We start from the raw sequence: 23,430 nt of genomic DNA on the forward strand, positions 1-23,430 counted from the left end.
AATCCCATGAACACTCTTAGCTTCTTCTTCAGATCATCATTCTTCTCCACCAGTGTTGCTATTTCCTCCTCATATCCATCGCGTGTAGACTTGAGTTCTTCCTCCAGCTCTGTGATCTTGGTCATGGCCTTCTTCAGGTCTAACATGTCTGTGCACATCTGGTTCTCCTGGCGTCGAATGTGCTGGTTTAACTCATGGATGAAAGCTGCAATTGATCTATCCTCCCTGGTGCTAATCATCTCCCATTGCTCATCTCGCGCCCACAAATCTGGTAGATAGTATCCTTGAGATCCTTGTGGTAAACTTCTCCAATGCGTCCCATTGTGATGTAGGCTGACATGCTCTTTCCTAGACTCCAGGTTGGTGCATCAAAGGAAAACTCTATGGGCTCAGTGACGGGCATGAACGTCCTTCCCGGAACTTGAGCTTGAACCGTCCAGCGCTCCTCTTCAGGTAAAGTGGCGTTGTAGGTTCCGGTGAAGCTTGGTACTCCAATGTTCAGGTATCTAGTGACTTCCTTCAAGTGACGTCCAAAGGGTGTATCTTCATCCGGTTGCGTGAACTTGTTCCTTGCATCCGCCATCCTAAAAGAGTAGAAAAGACGAGGAGTCAGAAATGAGAAGAGTGAGTAGTGATCTAGGGCTTTTAGCTTAGTGGTCGTGTCCTACAGTCAGCGTGTGCTCTAATACCATCTTGTAGCGACCAGACCTCAAACAGTCTGATCTCTGTGCATCAGTGTCATCCCTGGATCAGTAATGCTGACACGCACAGTACTTGAAGGATTTATAACAGAGTAACAATCACACACTTATTACATCGAATGTCTCAAAAGAGAACTTATTACAATAAATATGGCTTAAGGCCATCTAATAACGATAACAGCGAAAAACTTGGAAGATAAGCGAGTCCATCAACTCCAACGGCATCACTGAGTATAGAACCACTACCTAAAGGCACCTTACTCGTCATCTGAAAAGTCTGCAACATGAACGTTGCAGCCCGAAACGGGTCAGCACATGGAATATGCTGGCAATGTAACACATAGAGAGAGATGAAATAATAAAGCTATACTACATGCATATATGGCTGGTGGAAAGCTCTATGGTTACAGTTTTTGCGTAAAGCCAATTTTTCCCTACTGCAAAGGAATAAATTTTATTTAACTATCATGGTGGTTGTTAAACATTGAGAGTGTAGACACCCTCTCAATCCCAATTAAACATCATCATTAAAACCCAACAATATTAATTAAAGTAACATGATGAGATTCACATGATAATCCAAGTACTGGATACTCAAAACGTCCATAACTGGGGACACAGCTAACCATGATTAGTTTATACACTCTGCAGAGGTTTGCGCGCTTTTTCCCACAAGACTCGATCTCCGTCGTTGGTTTTCTTGCACTACACGATGTTTGAGAAACGGATGACCGAGACATAGTCTTTCAGAAGCGCTAGCACCTTACAATCGGGTAGATAGTTACACCTACTTTCTCCTACATCTGCTAGTCTACCACTGTAAGAGTTCGCACGACTTAATCAACTATGCTAGAGCCCATAGTAGCTTGTGCCTGCACACGGAAGTTTCTAGCATGAATAATCTCATGATCCCTTTGAGCCTGGGTGGCGGTCCATAAAGAAAACAGGCAATCACTGGAATACCCAGGTGCCTCAATCCACCCAGATGTGTATTAAAGTTGCCACCTTAAATAAACCATTAAATAACAATCTCACATCTGTCATGGATATACTCACCCAATCCACGTCTACTAGCATAGCATGGTAATAAGCAAACGTAGAAGTAACTCCCAAGGGTTTGATAATAAAACATGTAATAGGTATTACCTCATCTACTTCCCAAAACCCACATATTAATCAAATCCTAATCATGCAATTGTTTGAGGATTGATCTAATGCAATAAAAACTGGATAGTAAAGAGGTATGATCAAAGTGCTACTTGCCTTGTTGATGATCCATGAAACCTAGAGATTCGAAGTAGCAAGCGGCGCACTCCGGGTACTCTATCGCAAACAAACAAGCATACAATAAGTATTCATCTAATGCATGGGTAAAACTCAAATAAAAGATCTAACCAGAAAGTTTAACTTAAGAACTCCGGTTTGCAAAAAGAATCAAATCAAATGAAGCAACGAAAGTCAAACGGCGAAAGAAACAAGCTTCATTTACTAATCTGGATCTAAGTCAAATTTTACAGAAGTAAAAACTTTTTTGAGTTAATTAATCAGAAAGAGGGTTTCGAGACAAAACTCTAGGCGCTTGAATCGCCTGATTCCGATAAACGAGCGAAAAGTTATACTAGAACGAAAAACAAATCGGAAATCGCGATCAGAAATAATCGCGGAAAATCCGAGAAAAAGAAAAACGGACGACCAGGCTAACGAACGAATGTTCGCTATCTGCGGCTAAACGACAAAAACGGTTCGTTAAAACGAACGTACGGACGAACGTCCGCTAAATAAACTAAACCGAAAAAAAAACAGATCTAGGTTTTTTTTTAAAAATGAACGAAAATCCGGCGGGAAAACCGAATGGTTTTCTCGAGGAAAACCGCCGGCGACGAGGCGGTGGATACCTCCGGCGAGGTCGACGGCGGGACGGCGGCGGCGGGGCGGCGGCGGCGGCGCGGGGCTAGGGTTAGGGTTTGGTGCGGGGCGGGCTGAGGCTCGGGTGGGCTCGGGCGGCGCCTTATAAAGGCCCAGCCAGGCGGAGTTCTGGCCGAACACGGCCCAAAGTCGGTTTCGTTTTTTTTAAAACATTACGCGCAGAAAAACAAATAAAAGAAATACTAAACGGACTCTAAAAATCCCAAAATAAATTTTCCCCGGCTTCTAAACTCAAGCCAGTCCAGATGAATATTTATCTGGGGCCTAAATGCAATTTTGAAAAACACGCATTTTTCCTAAATTCAAATAAAATAGCAATAAACTCCAAAATAAAATTTTATTTTATTTTATTATCAAATCCTCAATATTTGTTTATTTTGGGAAAGTCATTTTATTCCCTCTTCCATACTTTTATTATAGAAATAATTGAAGATGAAATAAATGAAACCAAACGATCCTATTTTCAAAATTTGAGAAAAACTCAAATATGAAAATAACGAAATTCCCAACTCTCTCCGTGGGTCCTTGAGTTGCGTGAAATTTCTAAGATCAAGCCAAAATGCAATAAAATATAATATGCGATGATGATCTATGTATAACATTCCAAATTGGAAATTTGGGATGTTACACACACAAGACATGTTTAAACCGCAATTTGCCCAAAACAGCAAGTATGCACATAGCAAGCATCAAATCAACATGCTACAAGAACCATATGGGAACAAAATTGATATGCAATTAAAGTAGAAATAACATACGTAAATTCATCTTTCCTTTTCAGGTTCATAAGCATCCTGGTTAATTTAATATGCTCCATGCAAAATGCAATGTTGTGTTACAAATTAGGACTTATTGAAAAACTGGGCACATGCATGTGCAGAGTTAATATGATGGCATGTTGGAGGCATGAAACAAAGTTGCTACAGTGCTATACTATGGCATCAAATGGCATGTCATGCTAGTATATATCATGGAGCTCAAATAATGCAACATGGCATATCGATAGGAGCAACAAGTTCATGGGAATCGTCAAGACAATATGCAACCGTGAATTCAAAAATCTGGGAACACAAACATTAACATCATGATGCTGACTTGGCATGCACATAGCAGCAAGCATAGCAATTTTACCATTTTATGAAATGATATGGGCATGTAGTAGACATGGCATACTCCAACTTACACCATGGGCACAAATTCATATGATGCATAAATTGATTACCATGATTTTTACGAAATTTGGCAGGCGGTCTACCTACAATATAACAAGAACACACTCCAAATTTCAACCCATTCCGAGAACATTTTTATCCCACTTATAAAATAATATTTCGGAGGTGTCGCGGACGCTTGCGAGTGTGGTAGGACTCAGAACGGACAACAGAGAGAACTGGGAGTCCCGACAACCATGAACGGATGCAAGTCTTGAAAAAACATGTAGATGAAATGCACATGATGACATGGCAAAGTGCAACACGCAAGCGAATGACATGGCAACGTTGGCGAATAAACAGAAGACAATTGGCACATCGGTCTCGGGGCATCACACAGCACTAGGTCGTGCTGTTGGAGGCGTCTGAAGGTGCTGGACCTGCCTCGTATAGGGATTGAAGCAGACCCAGGGACCAACAAAGGAGGAGGCCCTGTGCTGGAAATTCCCATCGTGGGAGTTGGAGCGGTCGTTGTTGTCGCCGTTCCCGTCGCCGGCGCCCTTCTTCTTACGCCAGTTGCCGCCGTTGCGGTTTCCACCGGAGGAGCCACCCCAGGAGTTGTAGCCGTGCCGAGCGTCGTTGCTGCAATGCTGAGCACCATCGCCGCGGTAAGGACCAGAGGGGGTGGAGCCGCTGGCGCCATGGGGAGGCGCACCACCATAGAGAGCCGTCTGGATCCTGAGCGCGATAGAGTTCGCGAGCTGGGTCCCGTGGAGGGTCAGCAAGGACCTCGTCTTGGTTGAACGACAAAAGGGGATTCTGCATGGTGGCAATCGTCGTGATGTCGGAGAAGCATGGATTGAGTCCACGGAGGCAGTTGAGGACAAGAGTTTGGTCGGAGAAGGGGTGCCTTGAGACGATGATAGTAGGTTGTGATGGAGAGGTCACCCTAGACGAGACCTCAAGACTCTGCCTCAAGGTAAACAACCCGAGTCATCTGATTGTCTAGAAAAAAGGTTGGTGATGAGCATCCATGCTTCCTGGGCCATTTGATCCTCCACCATGATTATGTCGAGGATTTTGTCGGAGATGGACCCGTAGAGCCAGGACCGAACGACGTAGTCATCGTGAGTCTAGTCTGGCATGTGGTCTGCCGTGACGTTGACGACGTTGACGTGAGGGAGCAAGTCATACTTACCGAGAAGGACGCGGGCGAGCATCCGTCACTTGGTGAAGTTCGAGGCGTGGAGGTCGAGCGTGACGGGCACATCCGAGGAGGCGGACGCGGGCATAGCAGCGGTGACGAGGGTGCTGGAGGTGGAGTTCATGGGTGCGAGCAGGGTGGAGGTGAGGCTGGGGCTGGTAGCCGATGCGACGCCTAAGGTCGTCATGGGGTGGAGGCGAGATTGGATCGGAGGTGGTGAGCATTGGGGTTGGAGGAGGCCGGATCGAGTTATCCGTTACCAAGAAAACAAGTATGTTTTGTGTTTTGTACGCCACACATGGGCTGCCTTGTATTCACAACATATAGGAGTACATGCCTTGGTAATCAAGGTAAATCAAAGCAAATCATCAGCCGAATCAAACTACAATATTCGATGGGATATTGTGCTAGTTTCCTATTACATGTGATATGGACAAAAGGTATACTTTAACAACGAGTCGGGGGACGGCGACAGTGTGCTGGCAAGCGGCGCAAGGGGGTCAGGGTGACGATCAAAACACCGCTGGATCTGACGCGAGGAAGGAGGGAATGCGTGTAGGGGATAGCTCGCTAATTGGGCGGTCAAGGATGCGCTAATCTTGTGGCTGCGCGGCGACCGGCGCCTATCAGCCGCCCTTTTTTTAGATCGTGAAAGCAAATACTTTTGAGCATATCCTAGGATGGGAATGGGGCTAGTCGTATACCTGGCCATGGGCCGAGCGGGCTTGGGGCCGGGCCTAAAAAAGCCCACGGTAAAAAACTGAGGCCCAGGCCCTTCCAGGCCCTACCGTCGGGCCTACTTTTCAAGCCCAAGCCCAGTCCATCTAGTAAAAAGCCCTTAGGCTTAGGGTCGTGGGCCGGGCCTCTTCCTTAAAATGCCAATATGCCAAGCCCAAGCCCGTCCATTGCCCTGCTGGTGGGATTAAAACTCAGGCCCAAGCCCAGCCCACGGGCAAGCCCATCGAACCTAGGCCCTGGATTTTAGGGCCGGGGCCTGGGTGGGCCGATAGGGTCGGGCGGAGATGGCCAGGACTAGTCGTCATGGGGTGACTCGGCCGGCTCCATGTCCCGAAAGTTCCCATCCTTAGGCCTTATAGAGTGGGAGGTGCTTAGAGAGATGCTTAGAAAAATAAATCAGGTTTTTCTGAAGCACCGGTGCCTATTTCTACAGAAGAGACGGTTAACTAAGCACCGGTGCTTAAGAAAAGCCTGATTTATTTCTCTAAGCACCTCCCATTGTACAAGGCCTTATAGCGCCCCACCCCCACGCGGTTATTCGGTTTTTATATCTGAAAAAGGAATTTTCGTTCCCCCAAAAGTTCAATTCGGAAACCCTAGGTATCAGTCTCGCCGTCTCTCCCCTCCTCCGTCAGCAATGGCGCCCGATTTGGCGGCGGCGAATCGCCGTGTGATGGAGGATTTGACAAAGAAATATGGAGTGACCCCCGAAACCATCGACTATGTGACCCTTGGCCCGGTGTGCGTCGAGCCCCGCCGCATCGTGAAGGTGCCTCGTCCTCCGATCCCTTCCGCCGGCACGGAGGGGCCGCCGAGGCGTCAGCCCCGGGCGGAGCCGAGCCCGCTCGAGGCAGCGCTGCTGGACACCGTTCACCGGCACCACCTCCAGGCGCTCGCCATGATGGACCGCGAGATCGTCGGCCGGCACGCGCGCGGCATGCTGCTCGCGGGCTACGCCTACGGCCTCCACGACCCCGTCTGCAACATCCTCGCCAACTGTCTCTGGCACGATGCGGTGTTCCCCGCTTCCTCGAGCCAGGAGGTTCGTCAGCCCATGATGCTGAGCTGCAAGGCCATATTCCGCCTGGCTCGCCGCTCCCTCGATGCCCTCGTCGCCTTCATGAGGGCGTACGCGCCCACCCTGTCTGCTGAAGAGGCCATGTCCTACCTGAGCAGAAGCCATGGCAACCTTCACCATGCCGCCGTGCTTGTTGACAGAGAAGGTGTTTTCCACACAAACCGCATGGACGACGCCTTCAGGGCTGCCATTCTGGCAGCGCATCTCCCTAGTGACGCAGCTCGCGAGGCTCAATTCTTTTTCATTGTCAACTGTGCTCCTACAGATGCTTTTCTTGCAAAGCATGGAATTCATGGTCACCCATTAGCTTTTGGATTATCTGACCTCAGGCCGCAAAGCAATTCATCGCTTATAGTGCTTGAATTTGTCAAGTTGGTTGTTTCCAGTTTAGCTCTCACACAGCCGCCACCAAGCTCGCCGAGCCTAAGCCAAGGAGCATATAGAGCGTTAAGGATCAAGATGCATGCCTTCAAGGGGGATCAGGAGTTTTGCCTTGGTATAGTAAACATCGCACTCAAGAAACTTGCGTTCCAGTTTGGGGTAATATTGCTGATTCCCGTTTGCCTAATGGCTGATTTATATTTTGGTTTTCCTTCAATCTGCTGCATCTCTGACATGGGTTAATTGTCATTATTCAGGAACTTTATCAGATTCATCTACTATGCGGCAAAAGTTTGGTTACTTTGGTTCCTGACAGCTATTATCATGTCAACTTCTTGGCATCTCTTGAGAGCGAGCCTAATCAGCCTAAGCTGTTTTTTGCTGAGATTCGTGCTTCACTTCAAGATGTGGATGATGTGACCTTGTGCTGTCCCGTGACATTATCAGGAAGAACTGGTATGCCAAGTTTTCCTTGTTTTTCATTAGTTCATTCATATGACTGAATTCTCATATTACACTTAACTGGGTTTTTAGACATGATATTGTTATCTGAAATTAACATTGGCAAGTAACGTATAGTTTTTGCGCGGACCCTCTTTATTTATTATCTCATCTTACGGAATGAATTTTTTAATACTAAAAGAGAGTAGGGCGGAAACATGAATTAAACGTGCAAAACACTTAACTTTGGGTTACACACTTGCACTAAAATTAATTTTGGGTTAAACAGGGAGTTTTTGAGTTTGGTTTATGTGATAGCCCTGAGTAGCAACTGAACTTTCACATTGGACCAGACTAAGAGTTTCTAAAGTTGAGTATTTGCAACAGATTTACTCATTTAGCATGAAAGGTGTTTTTCTTAGATCAATCATTTAATTGTGTGGCAAGCGCATTTTGCTGAAACATCTAATTCTGTATAGGAACTGTTTACTTCAGCTTCATTCCAATTGATTTTGAGATGCCAAGGAAATTTTGTATTATATGCTCCATTCAATACGAAATATAATACAACTTTTGTTGCTCAATGCATTCTTGCCTTGCAATCCAAGCTAATCATTGTTTCCTTTTGGTGTCTGCTTGGTAATTAGGTGGATGCTCTGCTTGTGAGTATCTGGGAATGAAACTCATCCATCCTGTAGATGAGAAGTTCAATGGACAATGTGACTTCACTAAGGGTAGAGACCCACACATTGCTGAACTTTTCAGGAAAGACCCTACCTCAGAGTTTGATGTTCCACTGATTGATGATTACATTTTCGTTGAGCTTGATCAACACCCTGAGGTTACAACCTTCCTGGAGACCACTTACTCCTATATGAGTGATGATCAAGTGGACCTGAGTCTTTTGTGGTTTGAAAATTATCTGCCTTAAGCTGTTCTATGGTATGCATATGATGTTTGTACACTGTCCTTTCTTATATTAGACAATGACCCCTCTGTGATTAGTATGCATATGAGTGTATGACTTTTCTGTATCTTTTATGAGATAATAACCCCACTTTATCTTTTGATCTCCTGTTTCTGTAAATGCACTAACTTGGCATTTCAATATGTTCTGACTAGATCTTTATTTTTTTGTTCCAACCATCATCCTTTACAGAAGGTTGTGCTGAATCAAAGTGGGTATATAATCTGACTGACAAAGAAGGGTAGTACTGTAAGTAAGTCACCAAGTCAATTGTTTGGTTTGTAGGTACAAGTAAACCTGATTTTATGCCTCAGACCAAGCTTGGTTTATATAAGAATAACATAACCTGTTTTCCGTAAACTCGATTTATGAGTTCCATGAAAGACATTTCGGGGTTATTTGGTTAGCGAGTATTTAGAGATCTAGTTTTTCTTAAACTCGTCTAGCAGCGTAAAAAACTAAAACTCTGTTTGGTTTTCTCTAACTACCCCAAAGATATCCAAAACTGGTTCTCGTAACATGCAAAAACTGAGCTTTTGGAAAAACGACTATTAGTCGTTTTTGTATCGCGTTTAACCTAACTCCAACAACCTAGTTCCTAGTTTCTAACTGGTGCGTTTATCCAATGTGCCCCACCTGCATGCAAATGGAATCACATCCACCCAGTTTTTTACTTTTTTCGTGAAGGTAGGCAGACGTGGTTCTCTGCATGCGTTGTTTAAGGCTTTCTAAATGCAAACAGAATTTTCTACAATTGATTACTTAACAGATTGTTGGTAAAAACTGGTTTTCTACAAAATATTCTTAGAACAGGTTTTGAGAAAACTGAGGGTAATTACTCGCTATCCAAACAACCACTTCAATAACTAGTGGGCATCACACGTATTTGCTCATGAAGTTGGCAGATTCATTATGACATCTTATGACAATTATTGGTTGCCTGTTGATGGAGGGGAATAACGTCAGACGTTACGTTTTTTCAGAGTCACAAATGTTTTCTACTTGTAACTGAATACGGACCAGTGATTTTTGAATCTGAAGATTCAGACAGTGCGTCAATTCGAACAAAAAAGATTCATGCAGTGCAGAAAAAGCGGGCCAGAGGAAATTCAGTCTTCAAAACAGAACATGCAGATATTTTGATAGAGCAAAGAAACCTTGTTTGGGTTATTAGTTCAAACAAGAGAAAGAGATTAGCATTTATTCGCATATGTATTTTTGAGCAAACATTTGCGTGCAATCTTATCCTTTTCTTTTCTTTATTTAAAGGGAACATGCTATGCTAAATACTGTCCACAGATGGGTGGTGTACAAGGTGATCTCGGTCTGGAGCTCTGGAAAGTACTACAGGAAGTCAAGATACTCCCTCCGTCCGGAAATACTTGTCGGAGAAAGGGATGAATCTAGACGTATTTTAGTTATAGGTACATTCAATTTTATCCATTTCTTCGACAAGTATTTCGGGACGGAGGGAGTAGTTTATTAGTACAAGCATTGGTTCCATTCGAATATTTTTGGTTATGTTCCTATTTCCCTTTTGATACACTATTGCAAGTTATATGTGATTGTTGAAGTTCTAGTGCATTTTGTGCTCCAATTAAGGATGCAAGTGGGGCGGGCTTGCCCGCTAGGCCGCTTGCCTGCCCCACACTGCAACGCTTCTGCAGGTGTTGTGGTGTTGCGGACGACGCCATATTTTCCTTTTTGAGGGGTATCACCAAGTTTTATTGCTCAAAACAATTAAATTCCACATGGAGTGGGATCACAAACGGATCATGGGGCTGGATCAACCAGACATGCCTCCCAATGAGCTGCATCGCTATTGGTAGCTCTACGTTAATTTACGATGAAACACACTGCCAGATGAAAGTCGCAATTTCTGGTCATAGCCTGCATATTAGTTAAGCGGTCAAGAATACAAGTTAAAAAGATTGATTTTGAAGAAGAGCCTGATGCAAAGTATCTACGTTTGCACTGTGTTTGTACGCATCTGCCTGTAGAAGGCGGAAGTGGGGAGCAATCCTCTGTTCTCTCGGCTGGCCTGAATATTTTTTTCTTTTAGGGTCGGCGCTTGTGTTGCTGGCGCTCATGTGCGCGCCCAAATGGGCCTCAAAATGAAAAATTCGGTCGCTCAACCAGCCCCAGCTCAGACTTGGTTCAGAGGGGGAAAAACCAGAACGTTCATTTTTTAGTATTTCAAAAATTTGTGGAAAAAAATCTGTTCGCAGGGTTAAAAATAGCTCACAAATTATTAAAAAGGTCATCCGTATTTTTGAAAAATAGTTTGATTTTAAGAAATAGTTCATAAATATGAAAAAAGTTAATCAATTTTCAAAAAAGTGCACAAATTAAAAAAATATTTATCGCTTTTGAAATAAATCACCAATCTTCAAAAAAAGTTCACCAATTTTGAAAAAAAGTTCATCGATTTCAAAAGAAGTCATCGATTTCGAATAAAAAGTTCACGAATTTGAAAAAAAATCATCAAACTTGAAAAAAGTTCTATGATTTTAAGAAAAAGTTCACAAATCTGAAAGAAGTTCATTGAAATTGAAAAAAAGTTCACGAATTTGAAAAAAATTCACAAAATTGGAAAATAAAAAAAAGCAGAAAAAAGAAAGGAAAAGGAAAAAGAAAATGAAAAAAGGAAAAAAAATGAACAAATCGTACCGAAAGAAGAAAAAAAGGAAAAATGAAAACAAGAAGGAAGAAATGAGGGAAAAAGGCGTGACTAATCATATCAGGCGGGCTAGTTGGGGTGGTTAGTGCAGCTCAAGTAGAACCAATCACTAGTGCAAAAAGCCTAACTATGCCGTGCCAAAAGAGCCTTGCTGACGTGGACACTCGACGCCACCAATATGGCGTTATTGTTAAAATATAGTGCTGGCATTGGAGCCCATGTCAACACTATTTTATATACCTATAGCGTTGGATATAATTACACGACGGAAATATCACACACACCTATGGTGTGTGATATGTTATAACGTCAGTAATGGGATAAATCTTCACGGGCGTTGTGCATTGTCCGAACACCATTATTATTATTTTGAAAAGCAACAAAAAATTAGCCTAATTTATTATCAATATATAAAAACACGTTTTTGTCCCACATTAATTTCGATGAGATAATTGAATCAATACACATTGTTTCTTCACATGCATACATTAACCACACACTAACTAGTTCTTATCGATCATGACTAATTAAACATCCACTAAACTAAACTATGCATGCATATTACATGTTCATTCATCAGTTATCCTACCTAGGTAGCTAGCTAGTAGTACATATATAGTATCAACCAGGGCCGTACCTAAGAATCTGGGGCCCGGTGCAAAATTTGAAATTAGGCCTTTATAAGGAAATGTTAATTATGAAGTCAATATGATACTAGTAATTATTAACCGGAAATTACTAATAGGGTTCAAACTCCATGGAACCCGAAATTTGAATATTTTTTCTTCAAATTTCATGTTTCAAAGAATACACACATACCTATGGATGTATACTACTTTTTGTAAAGTTTAATGCCAAAATATGTTTTATGTGAGGTACACAAAAATAACAAAATTCTGTATTTCTTGCACATAGTATCCACTACTAGCTTAGCCCGCGCGGCGACACGCCGCGCCCATCGATTAGTCGCGACTATGTAGACTATGGTCCAAGCAATAGAGTAATAAATAGTTATGATGAAATTTGTTGCATAACTTGAGGCTTTTTAGCAAATTGTTTTGTTCACAACAATTTATAGACACAAATATCTATCTTTCATGGAAACTTTTAGTTTATTTTGTACATAGCAAGGGCCTGTCCACCAAGTTGGAACAAATACACAACATAACCAAAAGTAATGAACTTCGGAACAGTGCTTTCGTAGCTAAAATTTAATAATTTTTGACATTTCATAACATAAATACTTAGCTAAAACTTACATCTGATCCGAAGTACAACCATTGAGACAGTAAAAAAACAACTATTTTGATCATCACAAAAGAATTAATGTGCATTTCATGGAAAAAGTTTAGAGACAAAATAATTTAGCCAAGAGAAAAACTATTTCAGATCACAAAAGGCGCTCCAAAGAGTAATTGTGTATATTATTCAAAAGAACACTTTGTTACCTTCAGGCTTTAATTAGCCCCGTTGTATCTTGTGGAATCATGCAGTGATACAAATTCTTACCATAAACAGAAAAAATAAGTAGCTCTTAATATAGAAACAACCATATCACTCTGAATCAAGGGAGCATGATGCGATGAACTGATGACGGGGAATCTATGGTAGCATATACCCAGGAAACAGTGTTCATGGAAACTTTGTTAAACAACCCCTTGCTCAGCTTAAAAGTATTCCTTCCTGGGTCTCCACTGAAACAAAGCAATATTTATACACCCACAGGTGAGAACAATATGAGCCATTGTTTGATATAAAACCAACAATGCTTGAACATACTTGTTTCTCTACCTCACCATGTGGCGGCCAGAAAAAGCTTTAACAAATTAAAAACCACTTGCAAATTGAAGTTGAGAGCCTTCACTTATTTCTCGAAATGGAAGGAGGAAGGGGCCTTAATTTGTCCCAGTAACCCCATGAATATAATTAGCCAAATATGCGGCATTTCATCTTATTACACGGTCATGCTGAAGGAGGGAACATCAATAAAATTAGGCATAAGAAATCCATCAAATGAAGAGAGATGTACTTAGAAATAAGAATAACAAACATTCTCAGATACTATGTACCTTATCCTGCCAATAAGAATATGTCAAGAAGGTGAATCATTCACTTTTATGTTACCGTTGCTGACAACGGACAACTGTGGATGGAAACAAAATTCTCAGCAATGCATATATGAAACTAAGTAACATGACTTAGAAAATATAATGTAAAATATCAGAATAAACTACTACTAAGTATGTTCAATAGTAATACAACCTCAGTTTGTACCCAAAAAATTTCTATCACCAAAACATCTTAGAAGGTTCAGTGCCAGTGATGTGCCTGCCATAAAACCGAATGCCAATTTTCAGTTAAAAAGTAATCATGCAAGACCATATTCTTCTGCCGCCAAGGGTATATGATCGAGTGGGGCCAACTAAAGACAGGCCCCACGATTCCATTTTTTAATGTATGTTGTTGTATAATGAATGACGGCTTGTATGCTTACATGACTATTTGGTTTTTGATGTGATGAAAATTGGAGGGAAAGATGCTGGACGGACTAATTTGATCAATCGGGTGAGTAGAAGTATTAGAGTTTTGGCCATCTCGTCCATTAAATTTGGATGGAGGGTATGCATGTTAATATGATAAACATATATGCATACCGTATATGGGTTATACATATAAATCAGTGCAGCAGGCCTTTTTTCTGAATCTAAACATCTTGGTGGCCGAGTTCCAGTGTGAAAATATTGGTTTTAGTCCCTGGTCAAATGGCCTGATGCATATTATGTTTGATTGTACCACGAAAAATAATTTGGTTGCTTGAAGATATTCAACTGAGGTAGACGATGCAATTTTGGCTGACATGAAGTTTTACGATCATCAATACAACAGAATATGCAAAAGATGGGATAAAGCAAGTCATATCTACTCCCTCGGTCCCATAATATAAGAGCATTTTTGACACGACGGAGGGAGTAGTTTGTTTATTTGTTTCAGGAACACTTATTTGCTTGGAGAATAATGAAGTGTGCTTGCACCAGTAGACATGAGATGAACTTGAACAAACGATCTGCATTCATATATGCATTGTACCAGAAATAAGTGCTGCTCTGACTTGCCTCTGCATTGCCTCTGAACTAGTGCTGATCTATATCGGAGATCAGGAATTTACTCATCAGGTCACTGCATCTACTTTATTGCGGTTAAACCACCAAACTCAAAGAAATACCTGCAATTTATTTAATAGTCGCATTGGATTTTTTATTCAGAATGTGTTGAGCTATTTCTTTTGCCGAGCTACATTCTTGTACATTGGATTCTCAAGGAGCATTAGTTGCGAGACATGTCTTCACATACTACCATTTCAGAACACCACTCCCTTCACGCACAGGACATACATGTTCTACATCCACCCCTCACACTCCTAATTTCAAACCGAGCTGGCAGGCTATTGTAAGGCAGGTAAGCAACCTTCTAGATGGGATGTTGGATTTTACTCTGGCAAGGTAGGTCTTAAACATATTATCATCTGGCTATCTATTGTTTGAGCTCCCCATGCTGCTAACACCATCAAATATTGTTTGCTCTGGACATCTTCATATGCCAATTTGACCTTTTTTTTTGGCAGACACAATATCTCAGAACATCTAAATTGACTCCTTGCACAGGTCTCTGAATTGACACAATCAGAAGGATAAAACAATCGCTAGAGCTCTTATAGGAAGTCACCCATCATTTGACTTAGACTGAAGAAGGTGTCTATCAGAAAAAAGGAAAAAAAAAGTAAGTGCAAAGAAACACATGTAGGGTTGCACATAATTTGTAAGAGATGATCAAGGCATATAGTTGCAGCAAGTAGCAAATGGCATGAATTTATTCATGATGCACTCACGTATCAAGGGTGTAAATCTTCTTCAGCTAGGTCCAAATGCAGATAGATACAGTACATGAATGATGTGTGATATGTCATTGTAGGTTTCAGACCTGATGAAAAGTTTATTACAATACAGAAAAAATATTCATGAAACGGTTATATAGTACAGGAATGATGAGAAATCGGAAATTTCTGTACAGGAATGATGTATAATAAATTGCTGAGAGGAATAAAGAAGATGCAGAATGTCTGAAACTTCTCAAAACCGGAAACAATTATACAAAAGCTACCTGACAGAGTATACGGCTAGGAATCTGCCTAATTCAGTGTCCCTTATAACCCACCAACGACTACGGCGTAATCACCATCACTGCGGCTCAACCAGAACTCGATCGAATAATGAGGCAAATGAAGCAGCTAATATGGCGTAAATGCACACTAACTTGGCAGCAAGAACAGATGGGTCGTAAGCGCCTTCAGTGACCCTACGACCTGCAAATGACAGTATACAGACAGTACGCCTTTACTTTGAATAACCGAGGAGGAGCTGTCTTTATCCTCTCTTTTTTGCGGGGGAGCTATCTTTATCCTCCACTCAAGCTAGCTATACTTACAAAGTTAGAGCTGTATAAAGTTTTAAAGCATAGCGGTGTGAATGGATCACTCGTCCAGCAGCCTCCTGGCACATAAAATAGGCAGAGCGAGTATTACCAGGTCCCATAACTCGGGGTTAGGCTTCTCGAACACGATGACGCGCACCACCGTGCGCCACGCCGACGCCAGGTAGTAGAGCGCGGGCCTCTCGCACTGGTTATGCGCCAGGGGGTTCGTGTTGAAAGCGCGCGCCTTGTAGTCGGCGGGCCAGTACCAGTTCATGAACGTCCGCGCCGGCATCTGCATCTCCCGCGCGCAGCACGACGCCCTCGCCATTGTCACCACAAACCCCCACGCCACTGACACCGTCCACCGGTTCGCTGCGATGTAGCATATCGACTGGTGCATCACCCCCGTCGAACAGCCTCCGCAGAGACGCCGGACGCGAACGCACGTTGGGGATAAGCGGCCGCACTACGTCGAGGTGGTGCAGCGAGTCAGCGACACCAGCGGTGCCACCTGGTGGGCGGCGAGGAGGCCCAGGAGGTCACCATACACGCCGTACTCGTGGAAGCCCGAGTGTCGGCACGCCCAGCTCCGCCATGCCCCATGCACGATGTAGTAGGGGATGGCGAGGAGGTTGTCTGGGAGGAAGACCGTGTTGTCGACTTGTCGTCGCCCATGACGAACCAGCGTACACCTGGGAGACTGAGGCGGAAGGTCTCGGAGATGACGGTCGATGTGTGAGATGCATGCGGATGGCAGAGTGATGACCGCGCGTGTAGGAGAAACTGGAGGTATCCGGTAAGATCTTGATGCATATGCACTCCTTCCGCTTCTCCAACAGGCGCGCCAACGCCGCGAAGCCGAACACTGCAGCGTAATCGTCGTTGTCGACACCGTGGCCGTGGCAGGTTGCGGTGGTGGTGGCGTACTCGTCGTCGACACCACCGTCACTGTGGCGGGTGGTGGTGGCATCCTCGCCGTCGACACCACCGTGACTGTGGTGGGCGTCGGCAGGGGCCTCGGCAGCGGCAACGTGACTAATCAGAGGATAACATTGTGGGCGGCTTCTTCTGGATGGAGGCAGCCGGGCGCTGCCGCGCTGGGCAAGATGCTATGTACGAAGAAGATCCCTTTTATAGGCCAGTACGGCGGTGAATGGGTAGCTGGGTTATGCACCGCATTGGAGCAGAGTTTTCGAGAGCGTCTAGAACACACGGCTGGCCAATAGCGGCAGTAACAGAAAGGGACATATCGATTGGGCCAGAAGCGGCCGCGATAGAAATACAGAGAAGCATCAATGTGTTAGGAAAGAGACATATCGATTGGGCCAGAAGCGGGCGCGACAAAAATATGGAGAAGCATCGATGTGTCAGACTGGCCCACAAGCAATGAAAAACGCTAAGCCAACCAAGCGATCGCCACACCCGTTGAAGAAATTTGAATCAAAAAACTGAACACACCACTCATTTCTACCCCGCCGTGTACCAAAAAAATACCACGCGCCATACCCACAACCCACCATAGGTCACTTTCATCCAATTGGTTTAATCTCAAAGCGAAAACCTTGCCTGCAATAGAGGCTTGGGTATAAAGTACATACAAGATTTTTATTTGTACAACTCATACCAAAATGTATTTCACAATGAAATTTTACACAGATCTACAAGTACTTATGTACTTGTATTCATTTTTTTAACTTAAAAAATGTCAACTTTTGAAAATAAATAAATAAATGTGGAGCCTGAGAGCTAAAAAGCCTCATTCATTTATTAGCATACAATAATCATAATCTTCTGAATAATAACACAAGAGCGATGGATGATGGGAAGAAAAACTTAATAGATGACAACAGAGCGCATGGATCCATTTCTTACCTCAAATATCTCTGAAGAATTTGCAAAGTGATTCGCTGAAAGGAGAACAGAGAAAACGTCCCTTTGGATTATGATGCATGCGAAATTTTCTAATCAAACTTGACGTTGATTAATATCACTACTCCCTCCGTCTAGGTGTGTAAGTCATCTTACGAAAACCAAATAATCCCAAAATACTAAGGCGCAGTGTATTTACTTCTACCTCGTTTGTTGTTTCTTCACATATCAACCAATAAGTGACAAGGGGTGTGCATGCTTTTAATGACTTAAGACTATCAAACACGACATGCAGTGGTTAGTTCATTGCATACAATGCTATTAATTAACAAATAAACATTAATGTTTCTCATTTTCCCCTCCTCCTTGGTCACGGTGCACAACCTAAGATGACTTACTCACCTAGACGGAGGGAGTAACTGCTACTGTTAGAGAGAGAGAGGGGATGGGTACTAGTTGGTGTTGGAAGCTAGAAGGTTCCACTAGACGTTATACCTTCCTTCATTATCCTATTGATTAACACTGTTAATTGCTATTTAAGATAAATTTGGGCCCCCCAAAATTTTATGGGGCCTTGTGCCGTTGCACACCCTACACCTGCTTGTGATACGGGCTTGGTATCAACCATCGTAACTACTAGCACAGTACTACTCTCCTGTAGGAACAATTTTGAAGAATAGGAAAACCCCTGCATCTCCATGGTATAGCATAGAGATCCACCAATCTTCAATCTTCAACTCGCAGCCACTCAGTAGTTGGCTCCATTCATTAATTTCAAGCCATCTATCTCGTCGTGGTGCAATCGAGTATGTACCTCTGAAATAGGTATTGTCGTCGGAAATGATGGTCATTTCACCAGCCTGGTCGGCATCCATCACGTGAGGCACAATACATCTAGGGAGCTTCTGTTCTTGAACATAATAGGAACATAGTAAGCAATAGTAACACATATATACTATGAGTTGAAAGAAGAATGTATATGAAAAAGACATACCAGTAGCGATCAAAATTTTACCATGCGTTTTCTAGAAATGTTGTTCTTGTTCAGTGTGTGCACTAGTGGCAGGTATGGTGCATCATTTGGACCAGCTTTTTAAGTGCTCTTAAGCGACTCAATATCAGCAACAAAGGTCACGAGATACCTCTTTTCCTGCCAAGTAAGCGTACTGCAAGCAGTGTAATAGGTGTCTTGTAGTAAGTACCGTATGTTTCTTGGAGATAGAACATAAGCTGTCAATTTTATATAAACAAGATAAGTTATGTATGAACTGGAATCTAAAAGCTATTTGACAAGTTTGTTTACGAAACTTACTCTGAGGAAAAAGTGGAATCAAGTCTAAATCGACCCATATATCCTCATCATTTTGATAATAGGTGCCAATATCAAATGCTATTATTATACTAGGCTGAAATCCGTAAGTTTTGGCCAATCCTCTCCAATTAGCACAACCAAAATATGTGTGATCTACCTCACTATAGATCTTAGATCTGAAATTGAAACCATCTTTCGTCTTGAGGTAAGTAGTCATCTTAGTCAACTCTTCCCTATGGCGGAGGAAAAACTTGTCTAGGACAAAAGGTCTTGCATAGCAAGGGATACACTAGTCGAAATGTAAAAAAGTAAATAGAAATTACATTTTGAAGCAAAAACCTTATATTATACATGCTTAAGAAGGAAATATTTGCCAACAAATATTAAAACTGGTTATTACCATATAATATTTGTAGTCACTTTGAAGCACGAGGGAGAATTATTTATTGTTGTCAAGGTGAGGATCGTCGCACATACCCCCAGTGTCGAAACATTAGGGGCACTCTTCCACTTTGTGTTGCGTTCATATAATTAAAATCAGCAGAAAAAACCGGCATGACCTTTGCTAAAAATGGACATATTGAGTGCCATAAATTTGATGAAATGGAACTGAATCTATGTTTCGCCAAAACATTGGCAACCCTATAGACATTCCTTGCAAAAATGAAACATAGTGCGAGACACTTCGCGAGGACACAATGCAATGTTGCTTTGACTAAAACAAGCACACACCAAAAAAGTCGATCAATTCACAATTATCACATATATGTAATTCACAATAAACACATTTGCACACATGTAATGCATTTCATCAATTCACAGGTACACATAATGTGTGCATTTCATCACAATAATATGGTCACTAGAACAAATCTACATGAAAATAAATTGGTCGAGGGAGGTCTTATACCGTCCGGATCGAGAGGGACGACGGCAGAGGAAGAGAGTGGCCGGACGCGATGAGTTGTGGGGCGGAACAACAGTGGCACGACGGGGCGGGCGGGGGGGGGGGGGGGGGGGGGGGGTGGCGGTGGCACGATGGGGGCAAGGCGGGGTGGGGGGAACAACGGTGCCAAGGCGGGGCCACAGCGGGGCGAAGGATGGGGGACAGGGTGGGGGTGAGGGCGGCGACAAAGTGTCCGTCGGCGGCACGAGATGGGGAAGATGCTGAAAAGGAGTTGTTCATTTCCTAACAATGCTAAGTGCTGCTTCGTTGTTAGTGCTGGCGCGGGTGACATGGCCAACGCCAGCAGTAGCTCTTTTTAATTAGAATCCACTACATATTTGTAGATGGCGTTTTGAGCGACGAGATGCATACTACAGATATTTATAATGATTCAAATTCTTCTCGTGGTTCAGAGTACATAAATATGGTATGGTTAATTAATACTCGAGGTACACACAATTTAGGGGGTACGGTACACAAAAATGAAGTACACAAATCATTTGTTTGACAACCCTATCAACGACGATTTGGCTCTTCTCAATCTTGCCTGAGTACTTCCAGCCCGCGCTATGACTCTTTCTCAACATAGTTCTGCTCCTTCAGGTGGTGTAGGCTTGTTCTTCATACATCTCCTCTTCTATTGGATCCACGCCAAATTGATCATAGTCATCCCCGTTGGCGATTGCATCCATCCCGACGATGCTCCTTTTGCCTCTCCGGACGACAACACCTCGGCTTTCAAGGGTCAGTTAAGTACAAGCATTGTGACACATCCTTCGCGAATACCCAAGGCTCATATTTGGCGGTGATTTCTTTCACCCCCTTTGCACCAGCAGGTTGTGCTTCGGGCAGAGACATGATAATGAAACCACGTTCTTCATGCTCGAGTGCTCGACGTTCTTCACCCATCTGACCCGGAATAGTGGCGCCGTGTAATCTTCGCCGTACTCAAGTTCCCATACCTCTTTGATACTTCCGTAGTATCTATTATTTTAATTTTCGGTCAACTGCATCATTGCCACACTTGAGTTCTGGTAATCAAAGTTTTTGTCCTTTGCCTCAGTCCTTCTGTATGGAATGTGTGATTAATGCGAGATCATGGAAGGAGCAAAAAACTTTGGTAGTAAAGAAGCATAAATGGAAGGAGGTGAGGAACGGAAGGACAATTTATGTCTTCTTCCATTGCTACGGATGATTTTCACGGACATGATTTGCACAAAAAATTAGGGCAGTTTCCATGAACGATTTATTAGGTGCCAAAAAATCGGTGGGCGTGGGGTTACGAAGGGTGAGGAGGCACGGACGAAAACAACGATATAAGAGGGAAACAGAACCTTACCGTTCTTTTAGATAGTAGGGATAGAGAAATCTCAGCTAACCTTATCCTCTCGCGTCTGTTCCCAACCTTGTCCTCTCGCATCTGTTCCCCACCGCTCATTTTGTTTCTCTCATGTGAGGAATGGCTGCCCCAAGCCCCGCCGCTGACCGGCTACTTCGACGTGGGGGTCGCCCTTGCCTGTCAGATGCCGCGCGGAGAGAGTAGAGACGTGGTGCTGCGCACGGTGGAGACGGCGCCGTCGCATGTCGTCGGAAATCACGAGTTGCGGGGAGCGTCGAGATCCCCCGCTCAGGGGTGGATTCGGCGACCCGCGGGTGGTGGTGTTCCGACCAGTGTGTGACGGTGTGGGGACTAGTATCCGCCGGTGCTGGAACCATTGGCGTCAGAAGCCCGGCGACTCCGCGAGTTGCAACGGCGATGGCTGGGAGCTGTGATGATGGTGCCCCCGTGCTACATCCGGCAACAACGGAAGCTACATCCGGCTCCTGCAAAAGCAACGACCGGCCCTTGCAGAAGCTACAACCGGCGAGTCGACAGGCTGCGACCGGCGGCTGGGAAAGCTTCAACCGCTGCCTGCAGAACCTACAACCGGTGCCTGTAGAAGCTACAACCGGCGATGTGATGACTGCGACTGGCGGCTGAGAAAGCTGCAACCTGCACCTCCAGAAGCTGTGAGTTGGCGGTGTGGCATCCTACAACCGGCGAGGCAGCGTAACCAGCAAGGCAGCGTGCTATGATGGCAACGATTTATTGCTGGAACCCTTTTGTAAGTTTTGCTGGAACCGACATTTGTTTTTGCAGGCAGCGACTCAATTTTTGTTCGAACCGGTGATTTATTTTGCTGGAATAGACGATTTTTTTGCTTCTACTGGCTTTTTTTGGAATTTTTGTTGCTGACTTTTGTGATTGTTGAGACATGGTGATGCATGCCGATGACGACAGCAAGCCGGAGACAGGGACGCTGGGGTGTCGCAACCACGGTCAACGCATGCTGGAACCGGCCATTGGAGAGCTGTAGTCGAAGTTGGTAACCCACCGATGACGATGAGGGCTCGGAACAGGCGAGTGCGGCGGCACGAGCGCCGGCGAGGTCGAGTGGCATGGGTGGCCAGAAAACATGGGATGCAGAGGACGAGTCCGGGCGGTCGGTGACACAGTTTCCAACGTGTTTGACTTCTCTTCAGGGCGTTTAGCGATTAGTCTAGACGGTTTAAGTGTGATGGTATCCTACGGTTGCGTGGCGACCGGCCCAAATTTGGTCCGGCACACCGGCGCCTGTCAATGCCCTTCTTTTATTTAAGGCCATCTTCAACATATTTTTTCCATGGCAAAAACTGGTGTCAATAGGACCCGAGGGGAGTTAATTGCTCAAAAGCACCACATTTGTAAAAAGGACACTTCAAAACCACTGTTTTTGTCGAAAATCACAAAAAACCATCAACTCCGTGGCAAGTGAGTAACAAATGCCACTGATTTGCATATTAGCCGCGTCTAACAACAAAACCCACAGGTTTGGCCCACACGTCAGGGTGACATGGAAGCCTATGTGGATAAGATGCTGAGGTGGCCATGGGACCCACATGTCATCCCCATTGTCTTCTTCCCCTCTCTTCCTATCTCATCTCTCTCTCCTTCGCCTCCTGGTCGCATCGCGCCGCCGCTGCCCGCTGCTGCACCATCCTCTGATCACCGCCCGCCTCCTAGCTGCGTCGCGGCGCCATCCCTCCTGGTCCACCACTCCAGCGCCATGACCGGCGAGCCAGAGGAGGAGCTCACCTCGCCCGGTCATCCTCTGCTCGATCTGGTCGTTGACCCGGCCGCCGCTGCGGCTCCTAGCACGCTCGTGCCTCCTGGTACGACTGTGCCGGCCTCGCCTCTATCGGCCGCGCCTGGCGGGCGCTGGACCTCCACCGCCTCGACCCCACCGCTGCGGCCTCCCTAGCACCCCGATGCGCGACCCACCTGCATAGCCTTCGCCTTGCCAGTCGCAACACCGTCGGCGCCGCCCCCTTCCTTCGCGCCCAGCCTCTCCGGGTGTCGGGACCTCACTGATGTCGTGCTCGACGTCTTTGCAGCGTGCCATGGGGGCCTCGGCGAGCTCCACATCAGCCCCGACCCGCTCGACAGTGACGCCCTCTGCAGCGTTGCCCTCTGCTGCGCGCACCTCCTCTACCTCCGCCTCTCCAGCCTACGCAAGGTCGCCGACGCCCTCGCCTCCCTAGCGGGT

The 23,430-nt window shown here is 44.6% G+C and overlaps 1 protein-coding gene across 5 annotated transcripts; it reads left to right on the forward strand.

Moving 5' to 3' along the window:
* The first annotated feature begins 6,283 nt into the window (after positions 1-6,283).
* Positions 6,284-10,171, forward strand: LOC123127601 (uncharacterized). 5 transcript variants are annotated; one of them, XR_006462665.1, is made up of 5 exons: positions 6,284-7,338; positions 7,437-7,635; positions 8,268-8,562; positions 8,780-8,840; positions 9,857-10,171. XR_006462665.1 is itself a non-coding variant. In XM_044547360.1 (4 exons), the coding sequence occupies exons 1-3, from the start codon at positions 6,358-6,360 to the stop codon at positions 8,549-8,551; spliced, it is 1,464 nt and encodes a 487-aa protein (XP_044403295.1). In that variant the 5' UTR covers positions 6,284-6,357; the 3' UTR covers positions 8,552-8,562; positions 9,857-10,171. The 5 variants fall into 5 exon arrangements, 2 of the variants coding, with proteins under 2 accessions (XP_044403295.1, XP_044403290.1); XR_006462666.1 differs by having other exon boundaries at positions 8,780-8,836; XR_006462669.1 differs by lacking the exon at positions 9,857-10,171 and adding an exon at positions 9,571-9,830.
* Positions 10,172-23,430: the final 13,259 nt, after the last annotated feature.

Source organism: Triticum aestivum, chromosome 1B, assembly GCF_018294505.1.
Source record: "Triticum aestivum cultivar Chinese Spring chromosome 1B, IWGSC CS RefSeq v2.1, whole genome shotgun sequence".
NCBI lineage: Eukaryota > Viridiplantae > Streptophyta > Magnoliopsida > Poales > Poaceae > Triticum > Triticum aestivum.

Bases quoted from the DNA above. Each gene is read 5' to 3' on its own strand.
- LOC123127601 (XM_044547360.1), top strand. From the start codon at position 6,358: ATGGCGCCCGATTTGGCGGCGGCGAATCGCCGTGTGATGGAGGATTTG. The intron at 7,339-7,436 runs GTAATATTGCTG...GTCATTATTCAG, and splicing joins AACTTGCGTTCCAGTTTGGG to GAACTTTATCAGATTCATCT. The intron at 7,636-8,267 runs GTATGCCAAGTT...CTTGGTAATTAG, and splicing joins GACATTATCAGGAAGAACTG to GTGGATGCTCTGCTTGTGAG.